We start from the raw sequence: 19,343 nt of genomic DNA, 5'->3' as shown, positions 1-19,343 counted from the left end.
GCGATCAGGACTAAGAAAAGGATAATGTAATCAGGGTAGTCTCTGCTCTTCGCTCTTCCAGGGTTGAAGATGAAACAGAGGAATGGGTAAACAGGTGAGTATAAGGCGGGGATTCCAACGCAATTGTATGAGAGATAACCCATGATAGTGCAGGTGATGTATGGGAGTTAATGGAGTCTCAGGAGTGGAGCTGTTATTTAAAAAGCAGAATCACTAAAACTTGCATCTTTGCCAGCTTCAATAATTCAGCAAAACGAGCGGTACAGAAACAATAGTTCCAGTGGCCAGGGGAATTGTCCATTGGAAAACTGCGGGGAAAAAAATCCACCTGGAAACTATATTTGCTGCTGCAGAAGCTAAATTTGCAACAGCTAGAAAGGTCTTACCTATAGATTCGACTAGAGGGTTAAGCCAGTCAGGGGCTTAGTCTGAGTTTGAAAAACAAACTTGTGAAAGGATGTGCCTCGCTTATCGGAATATGTCAGTTCAGTGACTCTCAGAATGTAGTGAAATATTCTTTTAATTTGACTGAGTTTCTGCTAGCCACACACATCAAAGTTGCTGGTGAATGCAGCAGGCCAGGCAGCATCTCTAGGAAGAGGTACAGTCGACGTTTCGGGCTACGTCAGGACGAAGGGTCTCGGCCCAAAACGTCGATGGTACCTCTTCCTAGAGATGCTGCCTGGCCTGCTGCGTTCACCAGCAACTTTGATGTGTGTTACTGTCAAGGCATGGTGTACAGGCAGTTTTACTCCGACATTTTAAAAAAATTATGAAAATTGTTTAGGGCCAAGTCATTTCTTTCTCTCTACCTGTTCATGACAACACCATGCATCTACATACACAGCAAAAATTGAAACCTTGTCTGTGTATGTACTGTAACGTTGTCCATTTAGAATTAATGTTATCTGTGTAACCTCAAATCTTAACATTATCAATCAGTCTTCAACAGTAAAATTTGTAATAGGCTTGTTTTCCTGTTCTTCATCTTGTAATTGAAGAATATCTGAAATGTAATTGAATTCGTGGGCCGGCTGGTGACGCAATGACATCGGCGCTGGACCCGGGAGCGGAGGTTCCCGGGTTCGAAACCAGTCGGGTCCGCCCCCGAGTACGCTTTTCATCCTGAGTGTCGAGATTGTAACTCGAACCTCGTAAAATAAAGGGAAGAATATTGTGAAAATGTCTGTGTGAGGAGTGGTGCACCACACAGTCTCTCTCTCGCTCCGCGCCTTGTAAAAAAGCCATGAAAAATCCATCAAATTCGCAAGAACTCCAATAATTCTGAACTAATTGTAGGGGATTATTTACACCACAGTATGAACTGTTCATGAATGTTTGATCAGGACAAATAGGAAATCAGGGTAGATAGACCAGTCTATGGGACTTAAATCTCTAAAAGGTTTATTGTATTTATCAGTTTCAGTACACTGGGGGAAAATATTATTGATTTATCATACTTCAGTACACCTTTCCATCTTATCCATCTTTCCATGCAAAAACTCAGATCAATGGTTTCGCTGAACCATTTAGAACATAACCCAGAAATACAGAAATTTGTCATGTTACCTTGACATTTTAACAATGAAGTGGAATAGTGGGCCATAGTTGAAGAAATGATAATGTCTAAATTCTTTGTAGTAGTATGTTCATATACTTGTTGGCCATAAAGGAAAAATGCAATAAGATATCTGTTGAATGGAGAAGTCTTCATTAAAAAACTGATCTTTCACAATGCTCTGGTCTAACAACTTTAAAGTCATGTTCCCATAAGTGGGACTATTCAATGGCATAACAGTGTCTGTACTTTTCTTCAAGTGTAGAGGGATCCAATGCAAAGGATTCCTCAGTTAGCTTACCTTCAATATCTGCGCTGGAATCTTTCAGTTTTCTTAGGGTGTTATTAATCATTTTTGCAATTGATTCTTTGTCATTCCAGGTATCTATGATAATTTCATCTGCAGTGTGGTCAGAGTGAATGTTTAAGCGAACCGGAACAATCACTTTACCGGAGGCAAGGATTAATGGTTCCAGTGTATTAATTCACACATGACCAAGGGGTAAGGGTAAGGGCTATTTAGTGATATTTAAATTGGAATCATCATTGCTCATAGATCCCCTTAAATAATATTCTCTAAGTAATTGAGTTTTAGTGGTGTCCAAGCCAGATGAGGCAACTTCTGTAGTAAATGCAACTTCGGCTGCTAATAAGCAAATGGTAAGTAAGGCACAGAGCATTGTTATAAGCACAAATATTAAAAGTAAAGTATAACAAGAGCAACATTTGTTCCTGAAGTTTGAGCCTTTCTTACCTTGAAAACAGCAACACATTCTTCGTGTATTATCCCTGAGCAATGTATCAATGAGACTTCCTCAAGAGAACAGGATTTCTTTTTTTCATTTATTTTTAGATCTAAGTATGTGTTTAATGGTTTCAATACATCTCATCCCCCTTTCTGTTGTGGTGTAGGGGTTCTGTGGTGGACTCATGTATCAGTCTAATATAAGGGTTCCACTCAATCTGGAGGGCTTAGATCCTGCTGGAGCAGGTTTGATGTTCTCTATGGAGACAGCTTTACTTGCAGCCTTCTTTCCTTTCATGGTCTCGATTACCACAGTGCTATCATTGATAACCTGGCTAAAGAGACAAGGAGGTTGCCAATTAGGATGGAAACTAGGGTCAGAACTGTTCGCATGGAATTTCTTTTTTTGGACCCAGCCTCCCCTATGTGGTATCCAAACTTTCACTAGGATGTGGCCTGGAAGACTAGCGCATCTTCAGGGTGCCAGATTTTCGTGGCTCTGGAGACGAGCTGATTCAAGGCCGGTGCCCCTGATTGAGCTGTCGTGGGAGAACATGTATCTTCGGGAGCAGCGGTTTGGCTGCTAGCTGTGTGTCCGGAAACCTGAGCTCACATTGATTATCCCATTCAATCCAAACTGCCATACTTGCCAGCTGCCGGCTGCCGTGGTCATTCTGTATCACTGTGATTTTCAGTCATTTTTTGCACGTGTTGAAAGACTCCTGATCTGGTACATCAAATTTACTATTGGTTAACAGACTGGTAACTTAAATTTTAAACAGCATCTCAAAATTCTTGCCTTGTTTTAGCTGAGATGCTTAGGAGATAAGATGAATTATAGCACACACATGCAAGAGGATAGAAGAGACTTTTAATGGAGTTCAGAAATGGATAGATTGAAATTATGAAATCTAACTAAATCTCCTAACTCCACACATCCCAACTCATTTCCCCAACAACCATTCAACAGTGAAATTTATCAAGTCCTCTAGGTTGAGCCATTCAATGTGGCATCAGCTCCCTTTATCTAGGGTAAGCATGATGTATGTTAACAAATTGCTTTCAATGCACTATTAAAATTTGATCCTGGGGTGTATTTATCCTACATCATATTTGGTATCATTTCTTCCTTTTTAATCAGCCTTGGGGATTGATTGGAAACAGTATTTTGAGATACTGATACAAAGCTTCGGATCTATTTGCAGACCCTCTGGTTAAGGTCACAGCTTGCATGCTGTCAAGTAGCAGAGATAAGATGAAGAGCAATTTCAGCTGGCAGCCAGAATTGGGAAGGGTGCTCTGTGGCCAGTCTCAGTTGGAGGTTATGTCTTTAGAGGGATTAAGTATGTTTAGAGGCTGGTGCTATTATTTGCACATCTCTTAAAGCCAACGTGAGTGGAATCCATTGGGTGCCTCTGGCTGCACAGAATCCACACTGATTTAAACAACTTCCTCTGCCAGTACAATATGATTGAAGAGGACCCTGGTGATTTTCACCCGAGGTGATAGCAGGGAAATCCATCCACAAGAGTCGTGTTGGTTGAACAGTGGCCAATCGGAGATCTGGATTCATTAACAAGGTCAAATAAAAACAAGGCAGGGGCAGGCAGAGTGCCCATTGTTGGAGTGGGGCAATGTTAGAGTGGGGGAGACTTTTGGCTTTGGCTCAACAGGCTTGGGTGATAACAGGTGTGGATGACACCAGTATCTGGTAAGCTTTTTCTTGCTCATTATTCACCAGTAAGTGTATACTTAGGGCAATAAGAATGACTCCAGGGGGCTGTGTTCTGTTCTTCGTGTGAGATGTGGGAATTCTAGGAGACCTCCTGCCTCCCAGATAACCACACCTTCACCAGGCACACTGAGTTGAAACTCGATGACCCATAAGGGAAACTGAGAAGGTGATGGTTGGAGCTACAAGGAGGAAGTTATCCCTGGGCTGCAGGAGGCAGGTGGATGGGTGACAGTCAGGAGAGGGAAAGGAAATCAGCAGCTGGTACAGATACCCTTGTGGTCATTTCTCCTCAATAACAAGTATACTGTTTTGGGTACTCTTGGGGGAGATGACCTACTGTACCTGGGGTTGGGGAGGGGGGAAGGTGGGAGCTGTAGCGCCTGGGTCTCTGGCACTGAGTTTGGTGCTGTAGTTCAGGAGGGAAGAGGCCAGAGGAGAAATGCAGTGGTGATGGGCTATTCCATAGATAGAGGAGTAGAGAAGAGAGTCTGTGGACATGATACAGTGACCTAGGTGGTATGTTCCCTCCCAGGTGCCAGGGTAAAGAATGTCTTGCATCACGTCTATGGCATCCTAAAGGGGAAGAGTGAGCACCCAGAGGTCTTGGTACACATTGATTCCATTGACATAGGAAGGAGAAGAGAGGAGGTCCGAAAGGGAAATTTAGAGAGCTAGGTAGAAAGCTGAGAACCAGGACCTCCAGAGTAACAATCTCTGATTTGCTGGCTGTGCCACACAGCAGTGAGAGCAAGAGGAAGATGATTTAGCAGATGAGTGAGTGTCTGAGGAACTGGTGCAGAGGGCAGGGGTTCAGATTCCTACATAGTTAGGATCTCTTCTGGGTAAGGTATGACCTGTACAAAAGGAATGGGCTTCACCTGAACCCAAGGGGGACCAATAACATGTATTTTTCAAATGTCAGTGAAGACTGTTGAAATCCCCGAGGACTGGAAATGGGCTAACATTGTCCTGGTATATGAGAAGGGTGACCACATTGACCCTGGTAACTATAGACCAGTAAGCTTAATGTGTATTGTAGGTAAGATAATGGAAACATTAATAAAGAATGAGGTGGAAAAGCAGATGATAGGAACAGGCATGTTAGCAGAAAGCCAGCATGGGTTCAGAAAGGGGAAATCATGTTTTACTAATATGCTGGAGTTCTATGAAGAGGCAACTAAAATTTATGATAGCAATAAAGTAGTTGATATCATTTACTTGGACTTTCAGAAGGCTTTTGACAAGGTACCCCACAAGAGGTTAATAATCAAATTACAGGAGGTAGAAATTTGGTATGGTGTGTGAATGGGTGCAGAATTGGTTCAAAAGAACAGAAAACAATGTTATGGTGAGAGGATCATTTTCACACCAAGATGATGTTAAAGGTGGGGTTCCGCAGGGACCAGTTTTGGGGCACCTGCTGTTTCTAACTTACGTTAATGATTTGGATAAGCACATTACAAATAAACCAGTAAAGTTTTCAGATGACCTAAAATTAGGGGGACAGGCTGATAACATTCAGGCCGCAAAATCGATACAGTTAAATCTAAACAAATTCCAGATGTGGGCAGATAAAGGGCAGATGAAATTTAATGTAAGTAAATGTAAAGTATTACATGTAGAATGTAGAAATATTGGATAGAAGTATACAATGCGAGGGTCTTGAGTTAGAAAGTGCACTGTTTGAGAGGGATTTGGGCGTCCTGGTAGACTCATCACTATCAACATCTAGACAATGCACAGAAGCGATTAGGAAGGCTAAGAGAATGTTGGGCTATATCATGTACTCAGTGGAGTTCATGTCTCGAGACAGTCTCCTTAAGCTGTATAATGTGCTTGTGAAGCCACATCTTGAGTACTGTGTACAGTTTTGGTCTCCATATTGTGTGAGGGATGTGAAGGCACTGGAGAGAGTTCAGAGAAGGGTGACCAGATTCACTCCAGGTCTGCAGGGTATGAGCTATGTGGAAAGATTGAAAGAATTAAATCTTTTTAGCCTAAGTAGATGTAGAATGAGAGGAGACATGATAGAAGTGTTCAAAATTATCATTAAGGGTATAAGTAAGTCAGATGCTACTTCAAAATTAATCCATCATCAAGGACACAGGGCCTTTGGTTAAGGGGAGATTTCAGACTAATACCAGGAAGCATTTCTTTACACAGTGAGTTGTGGAGTTGTGGAACAAATTACCTCATTGTGTAGTTGAGAGTAGATTTCAAATCTAAACTCGATTGTTATTTCAACACACTATGTGAATAGGACTTTGGCAAGCCTTGTTGGACCAAATAGCCTGTTCTTGTCAAAACTTGCTTATGTTTTAATATCCTTATGGACAGGTTTGCTAGAGCTGTTGGGGAGGCTTTAAACTAATTTGGCAGGGGAATGGGAACCAGAGTAATAGGGCTGAGCAAAGGGCTGTTAGTTTACAAGCAGAGGTAGTGTATAATGAGATAATTAAGAAGGACAGGCAGATGATAGGACAAAATTACAGTCAGTTGTTACAATGTTGTGGGTATCACAGAATCATGTCTGAAGGACTACTGTAGTTGGGAGCTTAATACCCACGGATACACAATCTATTGAAGGGACAGGTAGAGGAGGAGGAGAGGCTCTGCTGATAAAAATGAAGTGAAATCAAATCTATAGAAAGAGGTGACATGGGATCAGAAGATGTAAAATCATTGTGGGCAGAAATAAGAAACTGCAAGCGTAAAAAGACCTTAATGGGAGTTATATACAGGTCTCCAAACAGAAGCCAAATGTGTCTACAAATTACAGTGGGAGATAGAAAAAGCACATCAAAAAGGCAATGTTATGTTAGTCATAGGGGATTTCAGTATGCAGATGTTTAGGAAAATCAAGTTGATACTGGATCCCAAGACAGAGAATCTGTAGTATGCATATGAGATGGCTTTTTAGAGCAGCATATAGTTGAACCCACCAGGGGATCAGCAATTCTGTATTGGATGTTGTGTAATGAACTGGATATGATTAGGGAGCTTAAGATAAAGGAACCTTTAGGAAACCATGATCATACTATGATAGAATTCACCTTGCAATTTGAGAGGGAGAAGCAAAAGACAGATGTATCAGTTTTACAGTGGAGTAAATAGAATTACAGAGGCATGACAGAGGAGCTGGCCAAAATTGATTGGAAGGGGACACTAGTAGGGATGACAGTACAGTAGCAATGGCTGGAGTTTCTGCAAGCAATTTTGAAGGTGGAGGATACATCCCAAAAAAGAGGAAATATTCTAAAGGCAGGATGATGCAACCACAGTTGACAATGGAAGTCAAAGCCAACGCCAACATAAAAGCAAAAGAGAGGGCAAATAACAGAGCAAAAACTGGTGGGAAGTTAGGGGATCGGGAAATTTTTAAAAACCAACAGAAGGCAACTAAAAAAACTATGTGGGGAGAAAAGACTAAATATAAACTTAAGCTAGCCACTAATATCAAAGAGGATACCAAAAGTTTTTTTGATATACGAGGAGTAAAAGAGAGGCGAGAGTAGATATTGGACTGCTGGAAAATGTCCCTGGAAAGATTGTATTTTAGAATTTATTTAAAGCTTACATACATCCCACAATGTGAGGGAGTAAAAATCTTTGCATTATGACTCCGTCACAATGTACAGACATGTGAATTTAAAAGCCTAATGGCTTGTAGAAAGAAGCTGTCGCATAGCCTGTTGGTCCTGGCTTTAATGCTGCGGTACTGTTTGCCAGACAGAAGCAGCTGATAAGGTTTATGACTGGGGGTGACTGGTGTCCCTGATGATCATCCAGGCCTCCTTTACGCACCTGCTGCTATAAGTGTCCTCAATAGAGGGAAGTTCACATCTACAGATGTACTGGGCTGTATGTACCACTCTCTGCAGTGCCCAGTGATCAAGGTTCGTGCAGTTCCTGTACCAGGCAGTGATACAGCCAGTCAGTAGGCTCTCAGTGATGCCCTGGTAGAAAGCCTTGATGATTTGGGGGCCTGTGCCAAACTTCATCAGTTGTCTGAGATTTAATTAATGGGGTCAAGAAAATTGTGGACAAACTGAGTAAGTATTTTCAATTAGTGTTCACTGCAGAAGATACTAGTAGCATGCCAGAGGTTCAAAAGTGTCAGGGGCGGAAGTGAGTGGAGTTGCTATTACTAGGGAGATGGTACTTGACCAAATGGACCACACCCCAGGGGTTCTAAAAAAAAGTAGCTGAAGAGATTGTGGAGGCATTGGTAATGATCATTCAAGAATCAATAGATTCTGGCATGGTTCTGGAGGACTAGAAAATTGCAAATATCACTCCACTCCAAGAAGGGATAGAGGAAGAAGAAAGGAAATTATAGGCCAATTAGCCTGAACTCAGTGACTGGGAAGATGTTGGAGTCAATTGTTAAGGATGTGGTTTGAGGATAGGCTAAGGAGAATTGGCGGATTTCATTTACTTGGATTTTCAGAAGGACATTGCAAGGTGCTGAACAAGAGCCCAGTGTATTACAGGAAAGGTACTAGCATGGATAGAGCATTGGCTGAATGACAGGAGGCAAAGGGTGGGAATAAAGTGATCCTTTTTGGATTGGATGCAGATGACTAGTGGTATTCCACAGGGGTCTGCGTTGGGACCGCTTCTTTTTACATTGCATGTCAACGATTTGGATGATGAAATTGATAGCATTCTTGGCCAAGTTTATAGACTTGATAGGTCCACCAAAGATGGGTAAAGGGGCAAGTAGTGTTGAGGAAGCAGGGAGGCCACAGAAGAACTTAAATTAGGAGAATGGACAAAGAGGTGGCAGATGGAATACAGTGTCGGCAAGTGTGGGGTCATGCACACCGGCAGAAGGAATAAAACCGTAGACTATTTTCTCAATGGGAAGAAAATTCAAAAATCCAAGGTGCAAAGAAATTTGAGAGTTCTCATGCAGGATTTAATGTTCATGCCTCCAGGTTGGAGGAGGAACACCTTGTATTCCATCTTCCTCCCCTCTCCACATCTTGCTCTGACTTCTCATTTTTTTCCCCCAGTCATGAAGGATCTCTGCCCGAACCATTGACTGTTTACTTTTTTTCCATAGCTGCTACCTGGCCTGCTGAGTTCTTCCAGCATTTTGTGTTTGCCATTTCATACAGCAACACCTATGTGGAAAAACTTGCCCCTCAGATTTTGTTTAAATTTCCTCCCTTTCACTTTAAAATTATGCCCTCGAATTTTAGACTATTCCCCACCCAACAGCCCTGGGAAAAAGAATTTATCCTACTCTTCCCCTCATAATTATACAAGCCTCTATACAAGTCATCCTTCCTCCTCCCCAATGCTGCAGTGAGTTCAAACCTAGTTTATCCAATTCTCTTTATAACTGATGCACTTTGTTCCAGGCAACATCTTGGTGAATTTCTTCTGCACTCTTTCTACTCCTACCACATCCTTCCTGTAGTGTGACAACCAGAACTGTACAGGATATGCCAAGCACTGTCTAATCAATCTTTTATACAATTGCCACATGATATGCGACATAGTTCCTGAGGAGACGTTGGATTGTGTGCCAGTGAAAGGTTTAAGCAGAGAAGCCATTTTGGAAGTGGCCATTGTCTGAGTGGGCCAGTGTTAGAAGGTGTAGGATTTCACTCATAAAAGCTTCAGGAAGGAGAGGCAAATGCTGTAGGTAAAAAATTTTTGTTCTTATTGCATAGTTAGAGCAGTGCAGGTGCCAGGCAGGATACTGGAATGCTCCTCTGGCAGGATGTGGGAAGGCAGGGAGACCATTGGCATCCCTGACAACTACACCTGCAAGAATTGCATCCAGTTGCAGTTTCTTTCAGACCACGTTAAGGATTTGGACCTGGAGCTGGATGAACTCTGGATCATTTGAGAAGCTGAGGGGTTGATCAAAAGGCAATACAAGGAGCTAGTTACACCGAAGGTGCAGAACATAAGTAACTGGGTTACCCTTCTGAGGGGGAAAATGAGATAGGGAGCTAGTGCAGAGCAACCTTGTGGCCATTTCCCTCAACAGGATACTTTTTGCCGGGGGGGGGGGGTTGGTGGTAGAAAGAGAGATGGGAATGAGCTAGCAGAGGAAAGCCACATGGGAAAGGTATCTGGCATTGAGGCTGGCTCTGTGACTAGCTGTGGTGATAGGGCATTCATTGGTTTGGAGAACAGGCAGGAAGTTCTGTGGAGAACCAGATTCTCAGATGGTATGTTGCATCCTAGGTGCCAGGGACATCTTGGATCAAGTCTAGAGCATTCTCCAGTGGGAGGGTGAGCAGAACTCTCACTTTGCAGGACCTTGTCCCCCTTCCTACCCATGTTATTAGTAACAATGTGGATCATGACCCAATCATAGTTCCTGAGGATACAGTGGATTGTGTACCAGTGACAGTTTCCAAAAGAAATGAACGGGGTAGTTAGGCCATCCTGTGCACAACAGTTCCTGAGAAGATGTTGGGTTGTGCATTAATGGACATTTGGCAAGCGTCAAAAAGAAGTTAGGTTTAAGCAGAGAAGCTATTTTGGGAGTGGCCATTGTGAGGGTTGATACTAATGATATGGGTAGGAAGGGGGACAAGGTCCTGCAAAGTGAGTTCAGGAGTTAAGTGCTAAGTTAAAGGACAGGATCTCCAGGGCTGTGATTTCAGGATTGCTACCTATATGGTGTACTACTGAAGCCAGAAGTAAGATCATAGAGTTTAATACACAGCCAAGGAAATGGTACACAAGGGAGGGCTTCAGATCTTTGTATCATTGGGCTCTTTTCCAGGGAAGGTGAGAACTATTGATGCTTTGCTGCATGCTTGAGTACTCAGTGGTGGGTGCAAATGCTTTTTTGCTGGTGGGGGAGGAGGGGTCGTTCCTTTGTTGCTGCTTGTACGTGGGAGGAGCTTTGAGGTTCTAACATTTAACTGTCATTCATTCTTTGTTTTCGTGAATGTTTGTGAAGAAAAAGAATTTCAGGATGTATATTGTATGCATTTCTCTAACATTAAAAATGTATTTGTTGATATTGACGGGATAATTTGTACCTGAACTGGAGGAGAACTAATATTCTTGCAGGAAAGTTTGCTAGTGCTGCAGGAGGGTGGTGTTTAAACTAGAATTGCATGGTGATGGGAAGGAGAGCACCAGGACAGATAGCGGAGTGGTTGTGGGGAAAGATGTTATTAAACCTACATATTAAGTCAGGTGTCAAAAGATCGAACATGGTGGGACTAATGTTTTGACTTGTGTATATTTCAATACAAGGAGTCTTGTAGGAAAGGTGGATGAGTTTAGGGTATGGATTAGCATATGGAATTATGACACTGTAGCCATTAATGAGACTTTTTGCAGGAAAGGTAGGACTGGCAGCTCAATGTTCCTGGGTTGTTTTATTTTTAGACGTGATAGAGTGGGAAGAATTAAAGTGGTGGGGGGGGGGGGTTGGGAGTAGCATTACTAGTCAAGGAAAATGTCACAGCAGTACTGCGACAGAACAGACCGGAAAGCTCATCTGCTGAAGCTATAATGGGTGGAACTGAAGACCAAGAAAGGGATGGCCCCATTAATGAGATTATCTTTTGGACTACTTAACAGTCCACAGGATTTAGAGGAACACATTTATATAGAGATTGCAGATTGTTGTAAGAAAACAGAAGGTTGTGATAATAGATGATTTTTACTTTCTACATATTGACTGGGACTCCCATACTGTAAAAAGGCTGGATGGGATAGAGTTGGTCAAATATCTTTAAGAAAGTTTCCTTAATCAGTTGAGGTCCGAAATAAAGAGAGCATGATACTTTACCTCCTATTAGGGAATGGGACAGGGCAGGCGATAGAAGTTTGTGTAGGGAAACACTTTGCACCTAGTGATCATAATGCCATTAGCTTCAAGATGAGTATGGAGAATAGGTCTAGAGTCAGGTTGAGATTCTAAATTGGAAAGCGCAATTTTGATGGTATCAGAAAGAATCTGGGATCTGGCAAGTGTGGATTGGGATAGGCTGTTTTCTGGCTCCTGTGTACTTGGTAAGTGGGAGGCCTTCAATAGTGAAAATGTGAGTACAGAGTTTGTGTGTTCCTGTCGGAACAAAAAGGCAAAGATAACAGGTTTAGGGAACTTCGGTTTTATGAGAGTTATTGAGACCCTGGTCAGCAGCAGGTATAGGCAGGAAGAAGCAAGTGAGGCACTTGAGCACAAGGAATGCAAGAGAACACTTCAGGGAAGCAGGAGAGCTAAAAGGAGGGATGAGGTTGCTCCAGCAGACAAGGTGAAGGAGAATCCCAAAGGCTTCCACAGATATAATGAGAGCAAAAGGATAGCAAGGGACAAAATTGGTCCTCTGGAAGATCAGAGTGGTAATCTATGCACGGAGCCAAAAGAGATAGGGGAGATCTTTTACATCTGTATTTACTTAGGGGATGGACACAAAGACTATAGAAGTGAGGCAAAACAGCAGAGAAGCCATGGATCATACACAGATTACAGAGGGGGAGGTGTTTGCTGAGGAAAATTAGGGTGGATAAATCCCCAGAGTCTCACAAGGTTTCTCCCTGAAGCCTGTGGGAGGCAAGTGCAGAAATTGCAGGGGCCCAAGCAGAGATATTTAAAACATACCTGGCCATGGATGAGGTGCCAGATATCAGAGGGTAGCTAACATTGCTCTGCTGTTTAAGAAAGGCTCCAAGGAAATATGAGACTGAGATCAGCAGTGGGCAAGTTATTAGAAGGTAATCTAAGGGACCAGATATACAAATATTTGGACAGACAGGGACAGATTAAGGATAGTCAACATGGCTTTGTGCATAGCTAGTCGTGTCTAACTAATCTTAAGAGTTTTGAGGAAGTTACCAGAAAAGTTTAAGGTAAGGCAGTGGATGTTGCCCATATGGACTTTAGCAACCCAAATAGGAGGGATGTTCAGTCACTTCACTTGGCATTCAAGATGATGGAGTAAATTGAATTAGACAGAAGAAGTCAGAGTAGTAGTAGATGGTGGCCTCTCTGGATGGAGACCTGTGACTAGTGGTGTCCCTCAGGGATTGAAGCTTGGTCTGTTGTTTTTCACCTATATCAAAGATCTGGATGATAATGTGGTTAACTGGATCAGCAAATTTGCAGATGACACCAAGACTGGGGATGTAGTGGACAGTGAGGAAGACCAAAGCTAACAGCAGGATCTGGAGCAGCTAGAAAAATGGCAGATGGAATTTAATTCAGAAAAGTGTGAGGTGTTGCACTTTGAGGGGAACAACTAGGGTAGGTCTTACACAGTGAGCAGTAAGGCACTGAGGAGTGCAGTAGGACAGAGGGATCTGAGAATACAGATCCATAATTCCTTGAAAGTGGCATCACAGATAGATCTAAGCATTATGACCATATCTATGAAGGCCAATGTACCAAAAGCTTTGAGTACAGGAGTTAAAAAGTTATGTTGAAGTTGTACAAGCTGTTGGTGAGACCTAATTTGGTGTATTGTGTGCAGTTTTGGTCACCTACCTATAGAAAGATGTCAATGAAACTGTAAGAGTGTGGAGAAAATTTACAAGGATGTTGCCAGGACTTGTCGAAATACCTGATGCCAAGTGTTTTTACTTTCTGGACAAGGCTACTGTACAGGACCTGGTAAAAAGCTTTGCCAATCTATACCACTTTGCTTTCATCAATTTTCTTAGTTAAATCTGCCCCCCCAAAAATTCTGGAAGACAAAACTTCTCCTGCACCAAACTATGCTAACTCCCCTTAATTAGTCCCTGCCTTTCCAGGTGAACACAAATTCTATTGCGGAGGATAAAATGCGTGCCACCATCTTTAATACTTCATCTTTCCTGATACAAGCCTGTTCCGAAACATCAGCGTACCCCCTCTCCTAACTCTCCATCTTCTGCACCCTTCTCCCGTGAGCAATCAGAAGTGTTAATTCATATTCCACATACAAATCCCCCTATTGCTCCACAAGGACCTACCCTTTCACTAGCTACCTACTAGCTTCTAATATAGTTAAGATGTTTTTAGATTCTCCTAAACCCTGCTTGCCAAGACAGTTTCACATCACCTAGAAACTTCATAAATTTCTCTCCTATACCCCATAACAACTTTAAAGGACTCATTTGATATCAATGCCATAGATGACAGCCTTGCACCATTAGCTCATCTGCCAAGAACATCCATCATGTCTGAATCTGTGGTTCCTCTTGTACCTACCAGGATTAATATTGGAACACCACATCAGTAGGGCAGAATTAACACAGCCATCTCCAATCTGGTCATCCTCTTCTGGAAATATTACTTTCTCTCTCCTCTGATGGCTCACCATCCTAGTCTCCAGCCACTGAACAACATTCCCTCAGTACCAGTTGGGCCAGACTTTTAGGCGAGGAGACTTGGTTTGAGGTTCTGGGTTCAGCTGCAGGCTGGCACAAGGCCAAGGTCAAGTGTTGGAGGGGAGGTGGTGAGCAGAAGCACAGATGAAAGGGAAGTGTACAGATTAGACAGGAGGGAGGTGACTATGGGGAGTTAAAGAGATAATGAACAAAGGAAACAGGAAAAGGGTGGGAAGAGGGACAAGAGCTTTAGTGGAAGGGCCACCTCCCACCAACTCCCCCCCTCCTTCCTGTTGACTCTTGCTTACTTCACAGCAGGGTTTCAGGGACCAACCAAATTGTTTACCTGCCAACCTGAAGAGGTGGCCAATACACAGTTTCGGCACACCAGTTAAAAGACAGTTTGATATCAACAACAGTCCTACAAAATGCCAACTTTAATTTTTCCTCCCACATCTACATACTATTAAATGCTAATAATTCATATCTATTGGAAGAACTTAAGGTCACAATAAGAAATGCAAACTGGAATTGCTAATAGTTTCAACTGTAATGAGAACCAATACAAACTGTGAAGCATGTTTCTCCCCAAACAGATTGCAACTTAGTTCATTACAGTCTCAGACTAAACCAACAATACTCGCCTAATCAATCCGTCATCGGCATTCTGAAGTAAAAGGAAGCGCACTTGGGAATATACACACTGCCATCCTTCAAATGGGAGTCCTCTTCAGTCTTCTGTGGGACAAATAATATTATAGTCCCAAAGAGCAAATTGAATGTGATATAATTTATGATTACACAAAAACTAATACATACAGTAGAAAATGGCAGTTTAAGAACCCACATTTACATATGATTTTACAAATGATTACAAAACAAATTGAACATCAGATTTATTTCTGTTTTGTCAGTACATTGAAATAGACAGACATTCTGCACTACCAAATATGGCCCAGCAGTTACATAAAATGCTAAGATGCAAGACAAGGAATGTGTGTTGTGTTTATTTCTAAAAACTTGTTCTTTATATAAAAAAAACTATACAGGAGTCCATTATTTGGTAATGAATGCAAACACAGTGTACAGCTGTAAGGAAGCAAAGGCTCATCAGTAGACGAGAGACTGCTTTCCTGGAAATTATACTTCTGGTGCTACTTAGTTGTATATCTTTAGCATGAAGCCAGATACAAGTGAGTGAACAGATTCTAACAGCCATTCCAGATGACAAAATTATTAGGAGGGCCTAGCTTGATTATAAATTACACAAGTGAATCACCAGCTGATTGCTAAGTTATTAAGTTGAGGATTAAAACTGAACCTCTGTATTACTTTGTACATCAATTTCTAGTATATCAAAGGCAACATTTTCTGCCTTACCTAAAGCAAATTTCATACTGATCTACAGTCCTATCTCTGGATTCGAGAGCACATCATTAAAAGGATGGCTGAAGAGTAAAGGTAACTTCCTTCAAACTCATTTCATTAAGTTTTGCATGACTTTGGCAACAAAGGGCAGCTCGAATACATTTAAAGGAACTAAGTACACAACAATATTCACTATGAACTCATCAGAAGGGGATTTTTAAAAAAATATGAAGCATCATATTCAACCAATTTATGAGAGTGCTGGAGTAACTTTGGGATTTGCATCCACGCACAAAGAAATGCCATTTAACCACAACCATTTAACTTGTCAGGTTTCATCTTAAAAATTAATGTGTGCAAATTCAGAATAAAGTGCAAGCAAGGAGGTGTGAGGGAGGGCAAGAAGTGTTGGATAGAAAAAGAAAATAACAGCTCACCAGCTCTCTTGGAATAAAAAAAGTCACCCAAGATCAGTGCCTATTTTCTACAGTGGAGTTAAAATTGCTTAATTACACATATATCAATATATACAGAATGCAAGTTGCTTAGAAATCCCACAGAGTAACATTGATACTATCACAAGTGATGAAGGCTAAAAGGCTTAGCTACAAAAGGTTGCTCTGTCTCTAGAGAAGTTAGCTTCGGCAGTGAATGTTGCAAGACTGAGTTGCCTTGTCTCCTTTAAAGTCATGATTGCATCATTATTGAAGTTTTAAAACTCCATTTTGTTAGCTAGAAGTAGCATTATCTATCCTCAACCCACAATTTTGCAAGTTTAAATCAAGAATAATTAACAATCGGTTACATGAAATTTCATGCACCAGACTGTGCTAAATTGTGGAACTCCAGAAGATGCAAAAAGGAACTCAAGACAAGCATATATTAGTTGCTTTGCCGTTTTTGATCACAGCTGCAGGTGTTGACATACTCATGACGAATTCAGCAGAGGTGCTCTTTCTGCTTCTGATCCCTGCTTAAAAACAAATATACCACTTCATTACTAAAACACAGAAATGGCTGAATTAAGCAAAATAAACATTTGGTTTCATGTGCAACTAAGGTCATTGTTCATAGAACAAAACAGTGGAAGGGATTATTTTAAACAGGCAGGGTGACAGCCCCAGAGGTTTCAAACCTTTTGGACTTTCAAACTACCAGAGGTTTTTAAAATGTTGAACGCCACTTAGAGGATCAAACTATTTGCTCAATTGACTAGATTAGGGTTAAAATCAATACCTTCACCTTAGAAAACCCAATGTTCAACATGATTATACTTTAATGTTACATACAGCAGAATATAACAGGATTCTATTGTTGCCACATGACACTTCCATTGAATAAAATCAAGCCAACAGAAGCAGATCTAACTCTAGAATTCAAAGTACATACAGTAGATTTAGGCTACCTAAGGTGCCAACCAAATAAAAGGTCTCAGGCCAAGGAATCAACTGTTCATTTCCCTCCATAAATCATGCCTGACCCACTGAGCTCTTCCATTGTTTTGTCTAACCAAATATACTACTCAAATTTAGTAGAGCAATAAGAATAAATTTGCTTATGCTTATTTTTAAATCATAGGATTACTTAGTTCACTACCTTAACCAAAACTCCCTCTGCCATCTATATTAATGGTTGGATGAGAATGTGGCTGACATAATTAGCAAGTTAGTGAATAACGCCAAAATTCTTGGCATTGTGGAGGTGAAGGTTTTCTAAGATTACAACAGGATCTAGATTATCTGGAAAAATGGGCAAATGGGACTTAACTCTGACAAAAACAAGGCATTGCATTTTGGGAAGTTAAACTCAGCAGGACGTGTACACAGTTCTCTGAAAGTGGCGACTCAGGTAGACAGGTGGTGAAGGCAGCATTTGGCAAGCTTGCCTTCATTGGTCAGCGAACGGAGTACAAGAGTTGGGATGTCATGTTGCAACTGCACAAGTTGATGATGAGACTCTACTTGGGAGTATTGTCTACAGTTCTGGTCACTTCACTATTGGAAATACCATCTAATAGCAAACATTCTGCCAATTGGTCAGGCCCACAATGCACTGCAACTGAAGTTGGATAGCAATAGGCCCCAGTAGGAATTTTCCTAACACGTGTTCATTATTTCAACTTTATCCAATTAATTGAAGCATCACCTGATTGAGCAATAACATATATTTACTAACAAACTTAAGTTTTATATTTTACATAACATTTGATTTAGCACCAAGGATAATAATCACACATGGAATGTCAGGAATTCTTAATAAATTATCAGGAGTACAATGAGTATGGCTCTTGATTTAAAAAATTAAGGTGTAGAATCAGTTCAGAGAAAGTCACATTCCATGGTAATTTTGACCAGAAGTCATCATTGAGTAAAGAATTAATGAGAATAATTATGGAGCAATAAAAATGGATGAGTCCTGTTGCTCGTGAGTATTCATTGTAACTATTAATAGAAGTATAACAGAAAGATTGAAATAAATGAAGCATTTTAGAAACCTGCTCAAAATTATTAAACTTAAGACTATTGGAAAATAACATTTCTAAATAGTATTGTTTGCAATCATTTACCATCCAAATACTGAAGTGTACGCCAGGTTTGCAAGGACATATCATACAATGTCATGTGTTCTTGTGACTGTCAGCTGGTGTAAGATGTTTCCTGTGAAAACATCTCACTGCTCTTGGGTTGTAAAAAAAAAATCATTCACTGCTGCATTTAGCAGTAAAGATAATCATTATGCATCTTTTATCATGGGTGGGTTTAAAGAATTGAGGAGCTGCACTGTATACCATGTGTCAACAAAAAACTTCATGCATGCCATCTTGGGCATTCCTGCCGTAGGTTTACCAGTCTGAATTTATACTAGTCTGGATTGCAGTTAGTTTAAGGGAAATCTGACTAGAGTGGCTCCTGAGATTGAAGTTTTCAGGTTAATGACTGCTCATCTGATGTTGACCATTTTCTTCTCCACAAATGCTGCTCATGTTTTCGCTTTCATTACCTGGATGAAAGGAGTGGTCTTATGAAGACTTGTTGAGCAGATTGGGCCTATGGAGTCTAAAGATGGCATTTTAAAAAGATACAGGATTTTAAGGGGTTTATACATGGTGGATGCAGAGAGGGAGCTTCCCATTGTGGAAATCGAGAACTAGGAAGCATGGTTTCAGATGCAAGACCGAGTTGAGGAGAAATTTCCTTTCTCAGTGCATTGTGAATCTTTGGAATTTCTATTCCAGAAAATTATGGTGGCAGTGCTACTGGATATATTCAAGGCCGAGACAATTCTTTAGGGCAGTTGAAGGTAATGAAGAACATGCAGGAGAATCAAAGTTGAGCCCAACATTAGATCAGCTATGAACTTATTGAATGGCAAAGACTGCTCACATGGCCTAACCCTGTTGTTTTATTTCTAATATAAAAAAGATAATGCAACACCAACCTCCTTGTCCTCATTACGACTAGTGCATGCGAGTATGATGAAGATCAATCCAAAGAGTAGTCCCAGACCCATCATCATAAACGGAATCGCAGTTGTCACTTCTGTCAGCAGGAGCATGGACTTCAACTTGTAAGCTGACACATCATCAATCAAAACACTCTGTAGCAGTAAGAGTGCAAAGGGAAAGAATTGCATGGATGAGA

The 19,343-nt window shown here is 41.2% G+C and overlaps 1 protein-coding gene across 4 annotated transcripts in view; it reads right to left on the bottom strand.

Annotated features, from left to right (window-relative positions):
* Nucleotides 1-1,413: 1,413 nt before the first annotated feature.
* LOC134344154 (lysosome membrane protein 2-like) overlaps nucleotides 1,414-19,343 on the bottom strand; it is a 67,675-nt gene continuing 49,745 nt past the window's right edge. Inside the window, exons 11-13 of one of the 4 annotated variants that reach the window (XM_063043483.1) lie at nucleotides 19,141-19,299; nucleotides 14,979-15,072; nucleotides 1,414-1,691 (exon numbers count right to left, since the gene is read on the bottom strand). In XM_063043483.1, the coding sequence (XP_062899553.1) occupies nucleotides 14,983-15,072; nucleotides 19,141-19,299 (249 nt within the window). In that variant the 3' untranslated portion in view covers nucleotides 1,414-1,691; nucleotides 14,979-14,982. Of the gene's footprint in view, nucleotides 1,692-1,715; nucleotides 3,031-14,978; nucleotides 15,073-15,205; nucleotides 16,676-19,140; nucleotides 19,300-19,343 lie in introns of those variants that run through there. The other 3 variants (XM_063043482.1, XM_063043485.1, XM_063043484.1) reach the window with 3 other exon arrangements.

This window comes from Mobula hypostoma, chromosome 3, assembly GCF_963921235.1.
Source record: "Mobula hypostoma chromosome 3, sMobHyp1.1, whole genome shotgun sequence".
Classification (NCBI taxonomy): domain Eukaryota; kingdom Metazoa; phylum Chordata; class Chondrichthyes; order Myliobatiformes; family Myliobatidae; genus Mobula; species Mobula hypostoma.
The sequence above is the reverse complement of the archived record's forward strand: the minus strand, read 5'-3'. Positions and strand labels throughout refer to the sequence as shown.